This window comes from Dermacentor variabilis, chromosome 2 (genome assembly GCF_050947875.1).
Source record: "Dermacentor variabilis isolate Ectoservices chromosome 2, ASM5094787v1, whole genome shotgun sequence".
Lineage (NCBI taxonomy): Eukaryota > Metazoa > Arthropoda > Arachnida > Ixodida > Ixodidae > Dermacentor > Dermacentor variabilis.
This window is the reverse complement of record NC_134569.1, coordinates 23,229,337-23,249,656: the sequence shown is the minus strand read 5'-3', so window position 1 is coordinate 23,249,656 and position 20,320 is coordinate 23,229,337. Positions and strand designations below refer to the sequence as shown.

At 43.3% G+C, this 20,320-nt stretch overlaps 1 protein-coding gene across 2 annotated transcripts in view; it reads right to left on the bottom strand.

Annotated features, from left to right (window-relative positions):
• Rab5 (RAS oncogene family member Rab5) overlaps positions 1 to 18,252 on the bottom strand; it is a 41,895-nt gene extending 23,643 nt beyond the window's left edge. Inside the window, exons 1-4 of one of the 2 annotated variants that reach the window (XM_075679922.1) lie at positions 17,904 to 18,252; positions 7,750 to 7,921; positions 3,969 to 4,243; positions 195 to 288 (exon numbers count right to left, since the gene is read on the bottom strand). In XM_075679922.1, coding sequence (XP_075536037.1) covers positions 195 to 288; positions 3,969 to 4,243; positions 7,750 to 7,915 — 535 coding nt within the window. In that variant the 5' untranslated portion in view covers positions 7,916 to 7,921; positions 17,904 to 18,252. The other variant, XM_075679923.1, reaches the window with a different exon arrangement.
• Positions 18,253 to 20,320: the final 2,068 nt, after the last annotated feature.

Below are 20,320 nucleotides of genomic sequence, written 5' to 3'. Positions count from 1 at the left end.
CTCTGTCTTGGCTCGGTACCGCCGTCTGTCAGTAAACAAAGTCTTTCTTGGCACAAAACAAGCATTGAGAGGTTTCTGGTATGGTATTTAAACAGTCTGCGTGGACTTCGTATTTCCCTTTAGTGTACCTTTAAGCATGAACAAAAGCCCTTAACATGAACCACACATCCTAATAAAAGAAAGCCAATACACACCAATGGCCAAGAAGATATCGTTGACGTTCATTGCTGTCTTGGCTGACGTCTCCATGAAAAGAAGCCCATTCTCTTCAGAGTAAGCCTGTGCCTCCTACACAAATTCAAAGAAAAAAAAATGTAAGGGGTGAACAACAAAACCAAGCGAGTACCAAACGATTCACAAATATTTATGAATGATTCGCTAAACACATTTTGTCCCTACAAACATTGAATAAATACTTTTATGTGAAGTCATTGTACTATTGTATTCCAACATGTTCTTAATTATAACATGCATGTTACAGGGGTGGAAGCCGGCTAATTAAAGATTCAACACTCTCCAATTATGAGGAGCACCATAGCAGGAGCTTCCGATTATTTTTGACCACCTGAGCTTTTTAATGTACACCTAAATCTAAGTACATCACCCGCTCTTCACTCTGCCGTCAAAATGCGGCGGCCACGGATGGGATCAAACCTGCAACCTCCAGCTCAGCAGTGCAACAGCAGAGGATGTAGAAGCAGGCTAAAGTGTTATGCAGCAGCTCTAGGAAGTAGTAAAATCACTATTTTGGAGCAGAGGAACTTTATTTTGCAGCAGCTTGGCAACACACTCAACATGAATCAAATACTTGAAGAATAAGACATCATATGAAGCCAGCAAACAAGGATAACGACAGCATAGGGGAAATTACATGTACTTATTAATGAATTAAACAAACAATAAATTAATAGAAAAGAAAGTGGACAAAAAAAACTAGCCACTAGCGGGGCACGAACCCACATCTTCGCATTACATGTGCAATGCTCTTAAATTGAGCTACCGCAGCGCCGTTTTCCCATTCACTTTCTTGGGTATTTTTGCTTACTAGAACTAAACCTGGGAGTATTAGCCAGAGCCACACCTCACGGCCTTGACGGCAGATGTGGAATACCCTTTTTTTGTCGCATGTGTCACATGTATGTAATCATGGGTGAAGGCAACTGGTTAATCTGGCAGCAATGAAGCCTTCAAGTAGCATGTCTAGGTGTATTAACCAGTTGCCTTCACCCATAAAGATCGCATGTGAAACATGTGACAAAAAAGGGCGTTCCACATCCACCGTCAAGACCGTGAGGTATGGCGCTGGCTAACATGGCCAGTAGTATCGTCACACAGAAGTGACGAAACTAACTTTTTATTGAGCAAACTTGTGCCCACAAAAGCAAGTTACACTCAAAGCACAGCCATAGCGGTGAACACTGTCAGCGATTGTGGAAATCTGATCTGCAGGTCCAGCACGTCGGCTTTTATACATGAGTCATTGAAGGTTCCAGAGTAATCGCAGGTGCCCACATGTCTTCCCGAGAGTACTACTACTCAATTGATGTTGCTCGTACAATCTGATTACACAAGCTTCGGTGACAAGACAATGGATAGAACCATCGATAACATTCAAGGAACTTCCGATACATGCAGGTGCATCCTGCACTGAGAGATAGCGTTTTATATTCGTTAGCTGGTGAAAAGTGGTCACTCGAAAAGATAAACAAGCACATGTATCAGTACTGTAATTATCAGTGAATTTTTTCTTTCTTCAGGTAGATTTCCTCCACTTTCGCTACAGAGCACGATAAGGTGGTCTCGGGGTGTCTACCAAGTTGACATTTCCAAACTCCCCGACTTTTTCAAGTTTTCCCTGAGTGTCTTTGCAAAATTCGCTTGTGACACAGAACGTCGAGATGGGCTTACACTCATGTTAACCCTTTGAGGGTCAATGACTTAAATATATGATGCCGCGAACAAGTCCAAAAATGGTCGATGCCGTATATTTACGGTGCTGTCCGTACGTTTAAAAACTGCGCCAATTTCCTATTTTTTTCTTTTCTATATCATGTGCTGCCACTATGTGGGAACATAGGGATTTTTTTCGCGCGCCTCCCTCTCTCGGTTTTCGTTGCATGGTTTGTTTTAGTGCTAGTGTGCTACCGCGCGTGTATATAGTACTACCGCTCGCGCATTGGCGTGCGCGCACGGGCGGCGCTTTGGGTTTTGTTGGCTATCTCGTTACTAATCGCTCAAAGGGCTACTGCTTGTTTCTCGCTCGTTTAGCGTTCACAAGGGTGCGCATAGGAAGGATGCTGCCGCGCATACGTTTCCGCTGCTATTTTTTTTTTTTTTAACACTCGTGAGAACTATTTGCATCTGGTTGGCAATAAGATGAAGATCAGCGGAAGTTTGTCACGCGAGCTTTCGCGCATCCGCAACCGTATGTGTGGTCTGGGCTATAAGAATGAGGCTAACGGTGATGACGACGTAGAGTGAGCTCAGCATGTTCATATAAAATAAACGCTGTTATTTTGTAAACATTGTCTCCACTTTTTTTGTTCAGCCTACATTCGAGGTAAGTTTTATTTTTTCTGGCTTCGGACATTCGGGGGTCTGCTTAGAATACGAGCCGGCCTAGATTCGAGTAAATACAGTAGTCTTGTTGATGGACATGGCCATGCGGACAAGCAGAGAGCAACCAGACTTGAAGATCAATCTATTGATGGCCATAATTTTTGTGGTGCTTGGTCCGAAGTAAGTGTGCCTTCAGTGTGGAACTGCGTTAGGACCACACGCTTTGTCCAAGGCAGCAGAAGTGATGCTTAACTTTGGCCCACAGTCGACTAGGATTCTTCAGGACTCGAAAGAGTTCCTACATGTGGACGACGCATTAGACAAAGTTGTAACAGAAGAGGCGATCGTCGCAAATGTGCTTGCATCGGATAGCATCGATGACAGTGACGACGGCCGCAATGACACGGTAGGGCAAGCTGCCTCAAACGTCCTTGAAGGAGGCCCTCCAAATGATTCAGTCCCTCTGGGGCTTTGTTTTCGCAAGGGGCCTTCTGCTGCACAACGTGGGGCACCTGGAAGCCTTGGAGAAGGCTGTCAGCAAGCTTCAAGTATAGTAAGCAAGGCTGACAGACATGAGGTTCTCATGAAAGCCAGAGGGGCGATTCCATGAGAGTAACCGAAAACTTTATTCCCAAAAAGCATTCACAGCAACACAAAAAATTTGAAAGTGGCAGCGCGAGCGTTGTCCTATTACCACCATATTTTCCAATTTTATGGCAAAATTAAATGCAAACTAAAACCATCGTGTCGACTTTCCTGCTCATTTTAATATGCTTCACAGCAAACTAGTTCCATGTGTTTTTTATGCTGTCCACAAACTAAAAAGAATGTTAAGTTCAAAACTTTGCCCAAATCAGAAAAATTTTGTAACTGACTCGTCTTGGCGCATTTTTCGTTGCACGCAGAAACTTGAAGTATAAAATGCACTATATTATCTTTGCAACATTTACGCAAAACATTACCTTCCCACATAAGACAAAAAAGAAAAAGAAAGTTAAATAAAAAAGTTAAAAAACTCATTCTGAAGAAATAAAATTTTGGAAGCTAGTCTGCTTAGCCTGGGCAAAATGTGGGTGCGATAATGCTTCATTTGCTTTATTCAGAAGCTATAATGGGCCAATGTGGCCCATGTTGAGTGTGCTGGCTTCAGTACCTTTGCTGCCTCTTCTCCCGAGTCAACACAATCGGCAGCCAGATTGAGGAAGGTGGTGGGAAGAGGCACCGGCCTCACCGCCATCAAAGTTTTCTCACACAAGCTCTGCCACCCCAATATTTTGCTTATAAATATTATCAGATATAATATTGGGATTTTCGTGGCACTTGAATATTTTTATAAGTGGGTTTGACTAACTGTGTAATACACAGTGCAAAATCACTGAAGACTTTAAAAAATGCATGCAGAGCAATACCTCAAGCTCCACGGCCCTTTTTGAAGCCAAGTCAGCTTTGTTTCCAGCAAGTGCGATGACAATGCTGGGGCTGGCCTGACGCTGCAGTTCCTTGACCCAAGTCTTGGCTCGGCCAAAAGTGTCCTGATTGGTGATGTCGTAGACAACTATGGCTGCCTGTGCACCCCGGTAGTACATAGGTGCCAGGCTGTGATAGCGTTCCTGGCCTGCTGTGTCCCAGATCTCAAACTTCACCGTTGTGTCATCCAGACACACTGTTTGCGTCAGGAATGCCGCTGCATGAACACAACAGTCACCACAAGCATGCCCTACACACCTAGTCAGCACTGGCTGCCTGTGCAATAAGATTACTGTAAAAAATATGGGCCTCAAACATGCACCTAGCATTCACCAGCCATGCATATATATATCAAATGCATTAGGTAGTTGAGAATGCAGCTTCAGATTACCATATAATTTACCATCCCCTTTATATCTCTCTAGGTGTTTTACTATAATCCCTACGCCATCCATCTATTAGTACATGTTTCCAGGCAGCATCCATTCTGAGATGTGTGCAGTCCAAGACATCTTAGCTGCTGGCCATAGAAACTGACTGCAACCTTTCCAATTGCATTAAAGTCCTCAGTGGTCAGCCATTCTGCCAATAGTTAAGTCAGTCCAGCAGGCACAGGACACTGTTAGCAACATTAGAAAGTGAATTATGGACCTTGCCAAGTCGCTAAAGGGGGCAGAGTCAGCTGTCAGGCCTTCCGTGCATGAGGTTATTGGGTGCTAGCCCTAGGTGATGGCTTTCTATATTCCCACATGGCCTGTATAGAACAAATGTGGCGAGCTGCAAACTTCAAATACCACCATCACACCCATAACAGCTGCCAAGTTCTGAAGATTTATATGCACTAGACTACTGCCAGCCTTTCCTGCCTCTTTCCTGTCTTCTCTTATGTTTCTTGTGTGCGTTTTTTGCTGGTTTTTTCTTAATACTGCCATGCATCGCTGAGAGGGACAGTTTGTACGCAATAGGGAAACTCACTGAGGGCTGCTATTCCGACAGAAATGTTCAATATCAACACAAGTTGATCCAAGCATGCAGTTTGTCTATGAATATGAACTCATCTAAGTGCTGAGGGTGAAGCTACTTTTACCCAGCAGCTTTTAAAATGTACGCTGAAACAATGTCTACAAAATTTGGCATAAATATCTTTTTACTGAAACATCCTTGCTTTTCTGGAAGCCACTGTGTTCTCAAACACTTTGCACACCCAGTAGTGGAACTTACCACAGGCTACTGTACTGTTTTCAAGGGCAGACCACTTGTTAAAGGGGGCCCTCCAACACTTTAAGGCTGTCATTGTTGCTCTAGATCTATTCTCAGCATGTCAAGAAAGAGCGAAATTATATATATATATATATATATATATATATATATATATATATATATATATATATATATATATATATATATATATATATATATATATATATATATATATATACACTGTATTTACTCGCATAATGATCACACTTTTCTGTAAAAAAAAAAATGTACGCAAATTCAGGGGTGCGATCATTACGCGGGTTAAATTTCCTGCGAAAATATTTTTTTCATTCTGTGTTTGCTGCGGATGACACAGGTCACAAGCACGCGGCTGCCGCTGTAACAGTGCAGGACACCAGAACAAATATGGCAGCTGGCGGAGCAAGCCGAACGAGACTTTTGTTCTCGTGAGTACATTACGCGCATTGAAACAGTTTCTTCAGTATCAGTAATGAATAATATATCGTTAATATCGGCAAGTTTGCGACAATACTGCAGCCATGTCCACTTTAAGGGGACAGAAACAGATGGGAGCGCATAGCTGCCAGTGACAAACACATGGCGGGCATGCTGCGGAAACTGCGGTATTTGTCTTCAATACGGCATGTTTCCGCTAAGGGTGGGCGAATATCATAGCTGTGTTGCACGCGTCAGCGTATGAATAGGGTACACTTCCAAAGTATTAATGTAAACATGGCCACTATAGTTGCCACTTGCGATTTGCTGCATGCTCACGAGTGCAGACAAAAAGAATCGAAAGACTCCTTTTTTGTTGTTGTTGGGCAAAACCATCATGAAGCCTACAAGTAATAAAGCCAAGGCAAATTTGGTTGTAGCTTTTTTTTTCCATGGGAGTGTGGAAAGTGATGAAAGGAATGAAATTGGGCATCTGCTTAGGAATGTTTGGTGCGTGCAGACCGCTTGGTATGTCTTCAAGTGTCGTTCGCGTAGCATTTGACAGCATTCGCCAGATGGTAAGTGCGATCATCATTAGCTAGAATTGGCACACAATATATCACTGCGACAAGTTCGGGGTGCAATCATTACACTGGAAAGAAAAAAATTGAATTTTGACGACAAAATTCAGCGGTGGGATTATTATGAGAGTAAATACGGTGTGTGTGTGTGCGCGTGTGTGTGCGTGTGTGTGCGCGCGCGTGTGTGTGTGTGCACATGTGTGCGTGTGTGTGTGTGTGTGCGTGTGAGTGTGTGCGTGTGAGTATGTGTGAAAACGCACACAAACCTAAGTTACAGATCCCGAAAAGTAAAAAATACAAACAAGAGTTACCCTCAACTCAAACTTTTGTGGCTATGGATGCCACGTTTCACCCTTATGACAAATAACTGCAGCACCCCCAATAACAGCAGCAGTGCAATGGTATTATATAGCTCAAGTCAGCAGGCCATGGTTACCAAAACTGCTCAGTTTATTGATGGTGTCATTTTTATCATTACATCACCTTCCACTAGAAAAGTTGCTGTGTCATGCTTGGTGCGTCGATGGCATGCTGTAGATAGACATTAAATCCTTTGCACGAAGTGCATAAAATTGTTGCGTTATGATGATGCTATAGGCACCATCTAGGATCTTTGGGTACATTTCAGAAACCCTTCACGGTTTAGAGGTCATAGCAATAAGCGGAAAAGGGAGGTGCTGAACACTCATGAGGTCAACATAAGCCAAAAACAACAATGTAATGTAGAGTGCCCGCTGCTAAAAGGGTGGAATAAGCAGCAGTGTGTGTGTTCACTTGTGAGCCAAGCAAGTGCTTCAAATTTGCCAGACATATCCCAGCTCTCAGCTGCTGCTGTTGTGCAGATTTCGTGAAATTGTAAACAGTACCTAGACTAATTTTCAACCTGCACAGCCCTCTTAATAAGGTGTTCTGAAGCAGCAGTTGCAAAAAAAAGATGTGAGGAAAAGACAACCTGGGCACATGGTGCTACAATGACACCCAAAATCAGGCAATAAAGGTTTCTGCGACTTGCACTAATCTGTGACTGGTCTTACTAAATAACTTCCAAAAGCAGCACCACTTTTGGGATCAATATATCAAACCTGTTGTAAACCCTTAAAGGATCTTGGCAACCTCGGCTCATCATGAGCGATTGTCATTTTCTGGCTGATGACAAAGCCACCTCAACTATATGATAGTAGGCATTCTGGCATAATTTTGCGCTCGCACTCCCACAACCTTTATTCTGAGCGTAGCGGTTCCATACTTCTGCTAAATGCACATAAGCTCACTTAAGAACCGTAATGTTACAAAGACACAAACCAATAAATGCGCAAGACATTTTACATTGAAATCATCTCAAGTCTATTTAAATGGCTGACAGATGCATAAATTTGTGCCACTGTACTTCAATGCCACAACAAAACTGTCAAAGAACCAATTGACAGTGCTGTTGCAGTTGAAGACTAACATTCCATGACCATCACATATGGCCAGAGATGCTCACCTCCAATGGTGGACTCCTGGTATTCATGGAACTGGCCTTTGACAAAACGCAGCACCAGGCTTGACTTTCCAACTGCCGACTCACCTAAAAGCACCAGTTTAAACTGGCAAATCTTGCCCTGCGGAGCCCCATTGGGCCTCTGTGCCGCTGCCCCGCGTCCTGCCATCGGAGCCTGCAAACGCGAGTACACAGATTAGCATGCACTGAAGTTGTTGCTAAACACGAATTTAAAGAATCTGTAGCTCATGTTAAAATTCCTAATGCATTCTTGAACTATGGAGAGCAAACCACAGCAGAAGTCACTATAAATCCCACATGGAGTTGCATCCTATGACAGAGCTTGAAGCAAAAGCTACCTAAAATGTGTGAATTCTCTAGAGTAAGGCTTGCTTAGTGTCGACTCTTGCTTGATGTACAAACGCCAATCGGTTGCATACATTGCCACTTAAAAATCCCAAGCCAGCACTTGCCAATAAAACTTTAGAAAATAGGTACACCTGACTGCCCCTGCTCTCAACTATCAAAGCAGAGAGAAAGATTCATTGAACATGAAGACGAAATAAAAGTAAGCTTGCCGACGACAGCATCATTCTGTAGCTCTGGAATAAATCCAGAATATCAGACAGCAAGAGTGGAATGAAAAAAGAAGAGGTGAGGATGACAAGACTGTCTAGCTGTGCAGTATAATCTGCAAAACCCACAGTTCTAATGTTCATTGCAAGATATTGAAGTTTACGTCGACATATTATGCAAAAGTTGTGGGAAACAAGATTGGCTGCTCCGAATTTTTTGGAAGCTTACTTTCAAAGCATTTTATAAGTTCTGTAACAGTTGCAACTTTCAAGTATTAATTCTGTGCATTCATCAAAACTAGCTCAGACTTCCTCTGCTGGTGTTTCTCAGTGAATATGTCCATGAAAAGCAGCAAGCGGCACTGTGCAATTTGAGTTTGGCAGAAAAAGTCCAAGTGCAAGTATGCCATTTTAGTATGGCTGGGTTTTATTACTGTTGCCTAAGAATATGCGAGTCTCAAGTAATTAGCATTCTACTCAAGTACTTTTCAAAGTGGAGTAACAACGCTTTTGGCCTGATACTCCTTAACACACATTTTTTTCTAAGTAACCTGTACATACCTGACCCTCTCATGCCAGAGCTCGTACCTAAAGGCACATGCACCCTAGCAGAAAAACACGCACAGTGTGCCGCTGCAGGCAATACAGCTGCGGCAGAGTGGCCACACAAACTGGCGGCAAGCCGCTGCAGCAGTCACACGACAGCATGAAAATCCCGCCTCCTCTTTTACTCCACATGTAGCTGCGAGATGTCGCATGCTTTTTCCTTCATCTGCTGACAGATCTGTGCTGTGTTTTCATTCTTCATCCTTTGTTCTCAACGCAAGTTATGTCTTATGAAGATGATGCCACTGCCACTAATAATAATCATGTTGATGCGCTCACTTCTGTCGCAGCATTGCCACGTTCAAAATACAAAGAGAATGAGGTAAAGGATGTTGCCTCCATGTCGTCATATTCAGGGTCCGTCTTGTCATACAGAATTGGATATGGCGCACTGTCTCCAAAAACCTTTATATCAGGACGTCTCGATTTTGACTCAAGAGTAAAAAATACCTTCAAACCATGACAATCAAAACAAGTGCAAATGAGACCAAATGAAGCAAACCAAAACAAGAGCTAGCGTGAACTGGCGCAAGCAGACAATAATACGAAACGAACACTCCAGCTGACACTACACATACGAAAATGAATCGAACGGTCGGGCGGGTCCGCATGAAACCAGTTCCCGCCTCCCCCGCACATCACTGAAGGGTCCGCTCTCATTGGTCTCCAGCGTTCACAGCTGGCATGCCACTGCGAAAAGCCGTGAGAAATCGGTCCAGGACAGATCTGTCCTGCAGCACAAAAAAGCTGCCGTGTGGCAGCCTTCACGGCACGCGTCTTGCCACCTGCAATGCACGTCTTACCGCGCACATTTTTCTGCTAGTGTGCATACACTCATTAAGTCCACTGCACGAAAGACAAGCATTCTACTGAAAAGGTGCTCCAAGCTTGTAATGTCGCCCGCAAATTGACATAGCTAGCTGCTGCGGTGCATCTTACAGGATCAATTTTGGAAAGTGACATGCACAGCTCGTAAAATCCACACAAATTGCTAGAGATAGCTGTGAAAACACTACATATCTGTTGTGGCACTAGAGCCTAGCTTATCCTTCTCGAAGGCTCCACAACAAAGATCATGGAAGTGCATACTGCTTGGATGTGATGCACCACTCACTAGATGTCAACAATGCTACATGCAAGATGGCTGAACTAGAAAATTTTATGGAACACCAGATCTGAGAAAAAGCTGAATATCCACGCAGCCTTACAACACAGGCTAGTATTCACATTTACAGCCTCTACTAGTATATGTGAGCATTGTGATGTTTTATCAACTACTGTTACAAGCTGCTTGGAAATTGAATGTTTTCTGATATCCCATACTCCATAAACTTTTGTGGTTGACTGTACTCTTATAGCCAGACCTTGTCATTTCTGTTACCACCTCTACGTTAGCTACAGCTTTTAGGTAACAAGTTTTAGAATAAGTCAAGGCACAATAGTACCAATGCAAGAAGAGGTGACTTGTTAAGACTTGCAGTTTGTTAAGAGTCTGTGCAGACCTGAGGGTCTTATTTTTAATTGCAATAGCCACTCCCAGATCACATACAGGTCTTAGCATATTGCCTCCCTCCATTTGATCAATCAGGCTGTCCCCCCCCCCCCCCATCACAAAATGGCACTAAAAAGAAACATCCTAATCTCTACGTGAAGTTCCCACCACTGTATTTTGGGTTGTGAGGCAGTTATGCTAAGATGGCAATAGCGTGACTATGTTATGCAGCCCGATGGAAGTGTGGGAATTCAATGTGCCACTTTGCCTGTGCTTCAAGGATGGCTAGGATCCGGTGTTGCAAGCTCTGGACACTAGGCGAGACAGTGAAAAAACATTTCTTTGAATGTGCAGCCGGATTCCTTGCGTGACAATTTATAAATTTGAAACTTACCAGAGAAAATGCCAGTGAATGAGCAGTCTACACATAAATATATGGTACCTGCACATTCTAAATGACAATTGCATGATGAAATGCTCGAGTAAACATTTATTTAAGGAAGTGTAGGTTCCTCTCTGCTATGGACATTAGATCTTCATTTGTTTTTGTGTTCTCTGCAACACATTTTTGTCGTCTACAAATTCCACATTTGCATTTTTATCTATACTATGCCCCCCATGTAACTTTGCCTCCCACCATTCACATTACTTTGAGCAAATGAATGAAAAAGCGGCTCAATATGTCGATTATTTGATTGTGGTGGACAAGAAAAACCATGGCAGCAGCTTGTACAATGATGTGAATGAGGTTCTCGGTGCCTTTAAAAAGCATTCTAGGGGTTTAAATTTCATGCACAAGCTGCCCACGAATAACCAAATACAGTTTCTGGATCTGAAGCTGCAATTCACTGAGAAGTGCGCTCGCTGGAAGTATAATCCAAGAAGCAAGAAAGGTTTGCTCCCGTAGGAAAGCACACATTCCAAGCTCATCAAACGGAGTGTTGTGCTGATCACTTGCTCTTCAGCCTTCGAAATATCTTGCCCACAACAGGTGAAGGAAAGCTTCAGGCCACAAACTGAACGGCTGATGGAAGCAGGATACCCTCAACAATTAGTGACAAGTGAGAGCCTGCTGCGGAAACACAAGGAACACAACACCAAAGGAAAAGACAAGGAGAAGAAGCCGGTACAGGTAATACCATACCTACAAAAAATTTCGCAGAACCTCAAAAAGAATGCAAGTAGACGTGGAGAGAATGCAAGAGTTTTTGGCCCCTCTCAAGTAGGGACAAACATGTTCTATGATGAACAAAGAAAAGAAGGTGCAGTGTACAAAAACACATGTGAATATCTTTGCAAATTGTGTGTTGGGGGTTGTGCACCGGATCCCTTTGTCCTGCGGAGATTTGCACATAGAACAAATGGGATGTTGCATAATGATAGGACACACGAGCACAGCTTCACGGTACATATCAAGACAGGTGACCATCTTGACTTCCACTGCAGGAGCTGTAGGTGCGTGCCACAGTTTGGAACGACAGCTGTCGCGACAAGAGCCTGGGATAAGACAATTCGAAATCATCGAAGCCTTCTTTAAAAGTAGAGTGGTGACAAATGCGCAAGCACAGCATCGGTCTCACTAACTGGCAGGAGATAACTTACTTTCATGGCCCCCTTTGATCTGATCACACTCAAGGTTTTGCTGTGAACACGCCTTAGTGCTTAAATTTTGTTTTCTTTTGAATCATGTTTTTTGTAGAATTTTAGTCTCTGGTATAAGAAAAATTATGCTTTTTGTAACCACACCTGGGTCATGTATCACAGGTGCCGCATTTTCCCATTTCAGCATTTTTGTTTCATGTTGCAAGCAATGTTTTATCAGTGTTGCAAACGTGTGTTGCTTGTACCAAATGACGTTTATGTGCACTTATGAAAACAAGATATGCGTCAATGAAGAAACATTTTTGGAGAAACTCTGGGCTCTCTCCAGGTGGCACAACTGTATCATGCCTTCATATTGGCTGGCTAGTTCTCCCAAAAATAAACAGTTGGTAGCCTGCAATGTTTTCTATCGTGTCTCTCCTTTCTGCACCTAACGGTGATTGTTTCAGCATGAACAACTAGCTTGCAAAAAAGTACTTCTTGCTCGACAACGTTATGTTTGCCAACTACAGTACACATCATAGCTGGTCTGGAGTGCACTATCATCTATAGCCCAGACAACAATGCTGATTATATTAAAGCCAACCTGACATACCAGCAACAGGACAGAAGAAGGAACCAATACATGTGATTAACTGCAATGCAATGCTAGGCTGCAATTTTGCACCGATGCCTTTTCCAATGCTATTCCATTTTATGCTTGGACAGTAATCAGGGCAACACTCTGCCTGCTTTATCAATGGGATCAGCCTGCAATGAATGGTGAATGAGAGAAGTGGCATATAACCTAGTGGAATGCCTTACCAAAAAATCGCAGCCCTGCTGAGCACTAGAAAAGCACGCATGCAACTGCAGTGCATGAAACTCATACAGTGCATGCCACTTTTGTTATTGGAGCTACAAAGTAATAAAAAAGCCTGCAGTATTATGCACTACCATGCAGAATTACAATGCAATATCTGCAATCAATACCCACACCACCACAAAAGTTAAATTGAGATCAATAACCTCACTGTAAAGCAACTGTCATGCTAACGCTTGTTTGGTCAAGCCCACCTACTTTCCTAAATTGTGGACCCTCAAGCTATATATGGTACTTAAAACTGATTAATGCCGAGGCATAGGCTTTTCTCTCTCTTCAGTAAAGGACCACCAAACATGGCAAAGGTTCTGTTTTGAGCTATGGAAGGGTGCTTCCTTATGAGCAATACCTTAATTCATGTTAAATTTTCTGAGCGAAGCACACTCATACACACATACGCATGTGCATGCAGACACACACACACAAGGTCAGAAAAGCATAACTCGGTAGTACGAGCATAGCCAACCTAAAACATGTGACGCACCGAGCGATAACAGAAATGTGGAATGTACTTTTGTTTCCCCAGACAGCTGCTCTAGGGCTGCGGATCAATGAGCCTCCCACAACAAGCAGCAACTGACAGCAACTCAATCTGCGCACAGGTGCAGCCAGAAGTTGCACACACAAGGCAATCGGGCATATTCATGAGCTGCTTCCAATAACCAAGAAAGTCAAACCAATATGTATTTGAGAATGTAGTGTGATTTGCTATACAGCTACAAGCAAGAGAAAAGCCGACATACTCGCACGGCCCACAAAACAATAGCTATTTCCTCGATGTGGCATGTACATCAGACATAAGCCAACACAAAGCCTAGACTGTAAAGTGCCAGAATGTGTTTGCAGAGATAGGTAATGCTTCCTTGCATTGAACTGTCGTAATTGTACCAGTGAGCAGCTTAACATTTTAAATGAAATGGCAAAAAGCAATACTCGTCTGGGATAATCAATTACTACACAGACACTGAATTTTCACATATTGCAGAGGATTAACTGCAGCAATAGTAATGCCAGGCCATGTATTCATGGCAAGCATGCATTATTAATCTGAACAATTGCCTGTTGAACAACATTCTGCATCTGCACACCTGTTTATTTAGAATATGTGAAATCTGTTACATGGTGTGAGGCTAACATTAAAAGATACTTCCTGCATAAAAAAAAACTATTAGACAATATTTCCAACTGTGTATGATATCTTGCACACAGAAGTAATTTACAGGAAGTATGAACTCATAAGTGATGTTTTCTCTACAAAGCAGATGTGAGAACATGAAAGGCGACAGAAGATTGAATGAGCACAAACCTGTCTGCTGAAGGAAAATGTGTATTAACTACAACATTTTTGTAGCAAGCCAAGAGAAGAGCAAAGCAAGAGATGAGCAGTGTCATTGCGAAAGGGTCTTAGCAAACTTGCCATGTGTTTGTCAAGAGTCAGACTGAAGGTGTGACTCACTCCCGTGACCAACATATAAACACTTGGCAGTACACAGTAAGCTCAGCCCCTGCAACTGGCAATATAGATTCCTAGTGGGATATTGCTAGCTCCAGTGGAAACCCCTTGTTCAACAAGTCAGACTGGACAGCAACTGACGAGCACTTGTAACACGTAAAGGGACAAACAGCCAAGCTGAATACTACGACAAACAATGAACATATGCATACCTGGACAAATGCTAAGCACTCTTCATTCCTTAACTTATTGTTTCTGGACTAAACCTAACATTTCCAGCAGAACTACATACCACAATGTTATTCTGCAATGATCGATGGGGTCCCAAACCAACACAGGCTGCGATAGATGCCGTAATGGAGTTTTGACTACTTACTTTTGGTTATTCTACCCCCATCAAAATGCAGCCGCCATAATCAAGAACTTAGCCCATAACCTTGCACTGCTCAGCTGCAAAATGTCGGCCACTGAAGTGGGTCTCATTTTCAATTAACATTTTTTCTACCATAACAGCAGCCTTTAAGATTGCTGCCCAAAGTAATAAACGAGAAGAAAGGGGGTTAACCAAGAGGCCCGATATATTAGTTTTATAAGGTTTTATATTAGGTTTATAAGGTTGTGGGATCGTTCCCCACCTCCAGCAAGTTGTTTTTGCATCCACTTTCATTTCCATTAATTTATCATTTCTTTATTTCATTTATTAAGCCCAAGTAATTTCCCCTATGTTGTCCTTGGTGTCAGTGTTTGTTGGCTTCTTATGCCCTAAAGTAAACGATTCATTGAAATACTTCAAATATTTTGTAAACAAGTGTTATTTGCTTTCATGCCTTTGTTCCAACCAATATATCCAAGAGGCACAAATATGCAGCAGCTACGCTGGGTTTTCAATTGGAAAGTGAGAATGTAAAAGTGGAAACAAGCGTGGAAACTTCGCAGTACCACCAACCGCATAGGCAACTTGCTTAAGAGTCACTACAATATTTTCAACATACGATTTTTCAAACATTTTGATGAAAGACTAAAAAGTGATTAAGACTTTTCCTCTCTGCACAACTGCAATATTTGCATAATGAAAACTAACCATGCACATTCCTGAAGGTGCATAAAGTTGACTGCCAAGAAAGTATGCAGCAGTAGTCAGATTTCCATGAAAATCAGTGCACTATATGAAGTTAACAGTTAACAATGTTACTATAGCCCACGAATTTTGAAAGTAAGCTCTTTATCAAAAAATAAAGCCAGGCCCAGCCACAAAAACAAAAGGAGGTTGGTAACAATAGCTTGTAGACAGTGCCAGGTAACACAGGACAGTTAAAGTGGATACATCATGGCTGTCCGCAGTCATCCGCTCCTTGTGGCGTCTGCACTCTAACCTTTTCAATCCTACATGTTTCTTCTGAGGTTTTACGTTCTGAGGTAACACAATTTGATTATGAGGCACATTGTAGTGGGGGACTCTGCATTAATTTTGACCACGAGATCTTTAACATGCCCCCAATGCACGGGATCCTGGCATTTTTGCATTCTGCCTATCAAAATATGGCCGCCATGGCCAGGATTCGATCCCATGACCTTATGCTTAGTAGCACAACACCATAGCCACTAAGCCACCGCGGCAGGTCAATCCTATGTGTACTATGTGCAAGTCACGTCACACTGAACCAAATGGTCCGATATTTTTTGTTGCTCCCAGTTGCAGCAAAAAACACATTGCCATGTATAAAGTGCTTGACAACTTCGTTGTCAACAGCTTTGTGCAAACAATGGCAGCACCATGTGTGAAACTGTTTTTCAGTCAAGGAAGAGAGGTGTGACAAGTGAAGGAAGACTAAATGCCGCAAGGCGTTGCTAGGATGCAGAATGAAAAACGACTTGGACTTTCCAGTTCAGCCAATCTGGACACCTCTGGACCTAAAGAAATGTGTGAAAATGAACATAACTGCTGTTTGAGAAAAGAGAGAAGAACATAAGGAACAACAGTGTTTTATTATGATCAAGTAAGAACCTAAAAGGTAATGAAGGCAAGGAAAACTGCAAATTCAACCTTTGTCCCATTATTTTGGCAGTATTTCTTTTATTCTCTTACTTGCGTTTTCCTTGGAGTTATCAGTTCGCTTTATTTTACATTCATAATGGCTATTAATATAGCTCAGCGTTGTACTGCATTTTCCAACCCTTTCTTTCATTCTGAAGAGCACACAAAGGTACAATATATAGATCTGTGCTGGCCCGTTCGTGCATATACGTTCAGGAAGCTCCCCTGTTTCGGAGGTTAGCAGTACAAAACAGATGCCCAACAGCGTCGAAATGCTGGGATCCTTTTAGCAAACACTGCTGTTTACTCCCTTTGCTACGAGCATTTAAAAACGCATACGTACAATGGAGCTAATAAGATGGACTGCCCAACTGCTCGGAAGGCTAGGAACGCAGAGCGAGAGGCAGGTATCAGCCAAGCACCAATCCTGTTCAGACATTCAAATTGGCACCGATATGATATCCCAAAACATATGAAACGAAACGTCGGGAACATTGCTGCGGGATACATCTGCAATATCAGGCGAAATTTACAACTTGTGCGTGAACGCCCCTTTGAGAAAGCGTGTAACTTGTCCGCAAGACGCCCCTTGAACGCAGCCCGCCGGCCGTGAATCACAACCTTGCCGAGAGACAGGGGACGTCGACACTCCTGTCTTTATTTTTATTTTTCGTTTGCAAGGTCTTGACACAGCGGACACTGCTGCATTTACACGATATCTACGCGCACCCGATAGCAACAAGCGATGTAAAAGGACTACCGCCAAGTTAGGTATCGTAAACGGTGATCAATAGCGCGAGTACTTTGATCCGAGCCTGACGAGTGCGAAGCCTGACGTGCCGACCTCGCTAAAGGCGCAAGGCTAGCTCGGAACAGACCTGTGACGCAGCTTCGCTCAACGATTCAGAGCACGCAACTCCAACGGGGTCCCCACCTGACTACTAAATCGCTGCCGGCTGGTCGCAACGAAGACTTCTTTCCTCGGAACGCTCTGATTCACGTCAACACGCGCACAACTACGCCAGGGGACGGCATCGCCATTGTGAGAAAACAACGAAAACAAAGTGAAAACCAAAAAATTGATCTCACGCTTGTGCAAAGGGAACCCTTCGGTCGAAGTTCACTGGTCCTGTTCAGGGCCGGGCGCCGACTAGTTGGTTGCTTGAGGCGAGTGGGCGTATTTTGCAGCTTGTCAGGAACGACGCGGCGCTCGCAGGGCGCTCTGGTGAGCAATGGCGAGCCCGGACACACCGAGCACCGCGACCAGCCGTCAGTCAACGCGGATCCGCGGATAGCGACGAGATAAATAAACTGTCACCGTCGACGTCGGGAAAGGCTAGGCCTATTCGCGCTTAGGCCTAGAGCAATCTCGTTTACACGTACTAGAGCCCACTTCGCCGCTGGCTCTCTCGACGATGCCGTTTTTCCTATCCTCTCCCTTCCCAGCTTTTAAGAAAAACAGCAGCACGAAAGCACGCACTCCCTCACAGCGCGCACGGGTTAAGAGCGACGGGAAAGCACACAAAACTCACCTAATTGAAAACTTGAATGTACTCCGGAGAGTCCGAAATACGGGCTAAAAACAAAAATACGAAAAAATTTCACAGGGAGTCGACGGGTCTTCCTTTACACCACCCTCGAAAAATGCAGCCGAGTCACACAACGTCCTTGTAACCTTCCGCTGGGGCTTGGATGAAAGGAGCCAGCAAGTTCGAAGGCAATACTGGCGCTCGCTCTCGATGCCGCAAAGTCAGCTAAACTTCCATTCGGTCCGAAAACATTGCGGACTTTCGCCGAATATCTTTAGCGCAGCCCTGTTGCGGGAAAGCAACGGACTATGTTTCCTGTTATCTTTCCTTCCTCTGGCGACGAACAATCTCTGACGTCACAAGTTTCTTTCTCGGTGTTGCCTACACAATTAATTTATGCCGCTAAAACGGCTCTTCAGTAATGCAATGCTCACAACAGTCCTCAAAAATTTTGTCTAAAAATTAATAAATTAGACCACATTACAAAAATATAAGGTGAATTAAGGTACGCCAGCTTGATATCTTAAGGGGTTAACGAATCAAATGCACGCGCAGCGATTGCTCATGCACACTACGGCGCCACGCAACAGCGGAGTGAGCGAGCATTTGTCCAGACAAACCCTTGCCTAAAATAAAGATTGAATTTCATTATCTATTGCCATCAAATGCCAAACTCCTGCCCATTACATATTTAAATGGCATGCTACAGGATCATTTAACGCAATTAGGAATAGATCATGTGATCGCGACTTACGCATCAATGAGTGAGGAGAAAGCGGGCGTGGGTATTTTCTTCAACTTATCATGTGCATTACACCTTTCGGATTTCACGTCCATATTTCTGGTTGAACTATAAGCCTTTATCTTAGTTTTTCGAAAACTTCCTTCAAATTTCATCTTCAACTCCATCTTCAGACACTACTATACACTCTTAAGCAATATTACACCCTTTTGCCACACAACGATAACAGTCATCTGCAGTCTTGTCCGCATTTCCTTTCTTTAACGCGGTGGGCCCGTTACTTTCCAGTAACCAACGGCATGCGCGTAATCAGCATGACATAGCATTCCCGACAGGAAAGTAGCGGGCGCGGCGTTTTCAAGAAAGAAAACGCAAGCAAGGCAGATGACGATAATTCTTGTGTGGCAGAGATACACCCCCAAGGGTGTAAACGTTTTTTACACTCTTATAAACTTTTACACCTTTTGGGGCGTATCTTGTCCCACAACAATAATCATGTCTTGCCCGCGTTTCCTTTCTTTAACGCTGCGAGCCCGGTACTTCCCAGTCACGAACGGCATGCGCGTTATCAGTGTGACGCAGCATTCTCGACAGGAAAGTAGCGAGCGCCGCTTTCAAGAAAGGAGACGCAAGCAAGGCAGATGACGATTATTGTTGTGGGGCAAATATACACCCCAAAGGGTGCAACCGTTTTAAGAGTGTAGTCAATACATTTAAATCATTAATCCCCCCAAACTTTCACCTGGTGCAGTTGATACGGGTTCAAGGCCAACGTGGTATATTCTTAAATGAAATGGCAGACACACTTGCGCGGATGTCTCTTGAAGGACCAGCTACACTCTTAAAACGCTTGCACCTTTTGGAGTGTGTATTTGTCCCACAACAATAATCGTCATCTGCCTTGCTGGCGTTTCCTTTCTTGAAAACTCGGCTCTGGCTACTTTCCTGTCGAGAATGCTGCGTCACACTGATAACGCGCATGCCGTTCGTGACTGGGAAGTACCGGGCTCGCAGCATTAAAGAAAGGAAACGCGGGCAAGCCAGATGGCGATTATTGTTGTGGGACAAGATACGCCCCAAAGGGTGTAAATTTTTCTAAGAGTGTATGTATGTTATGCCTACTTCAGCTTATGTCACTACAGCTAGGTTAAGAAAATTTTATCTTTTCCAAGATTCTACAGAACTGAAAATTCATATGTCGGAATTTAATCATTTGTCCTTTTCATGGGACAATAAATGGTGTCCCATGCATAAATTAGAAATCTCCATAACAAAATTACAATGTAGCATCCCACCATTAAATTGTTACTTATACAGCAGGTCTGGTCTGGCACCGTCCCCTCTGTGTCCTACCTGCCAGGAACCCAAAAATATTGAACACTTTCTACCAGCATGCTGTCGATTCAGAATCCAGAGGAAAAAAGCCAGAATTTTCATTCTGTAAATTGGGTATTTCTTTAACTGCTCAAAATATCCTCTTCTTTGGGGCTTCATTGGGCTTTAACCACAGGAACATCTGCGTGGCCATTTGTGACTATCTCTGTGACACAAGGAGGCTATCATATTAATTCTCGAAATCATTGAATAATTGGATAGATTATTAAACTGCTGATTCGGTCTCCGAAATTATTCTAACACCACCCAAGAAAGAATGAAAGGTTTGCTGTTTATAATTACA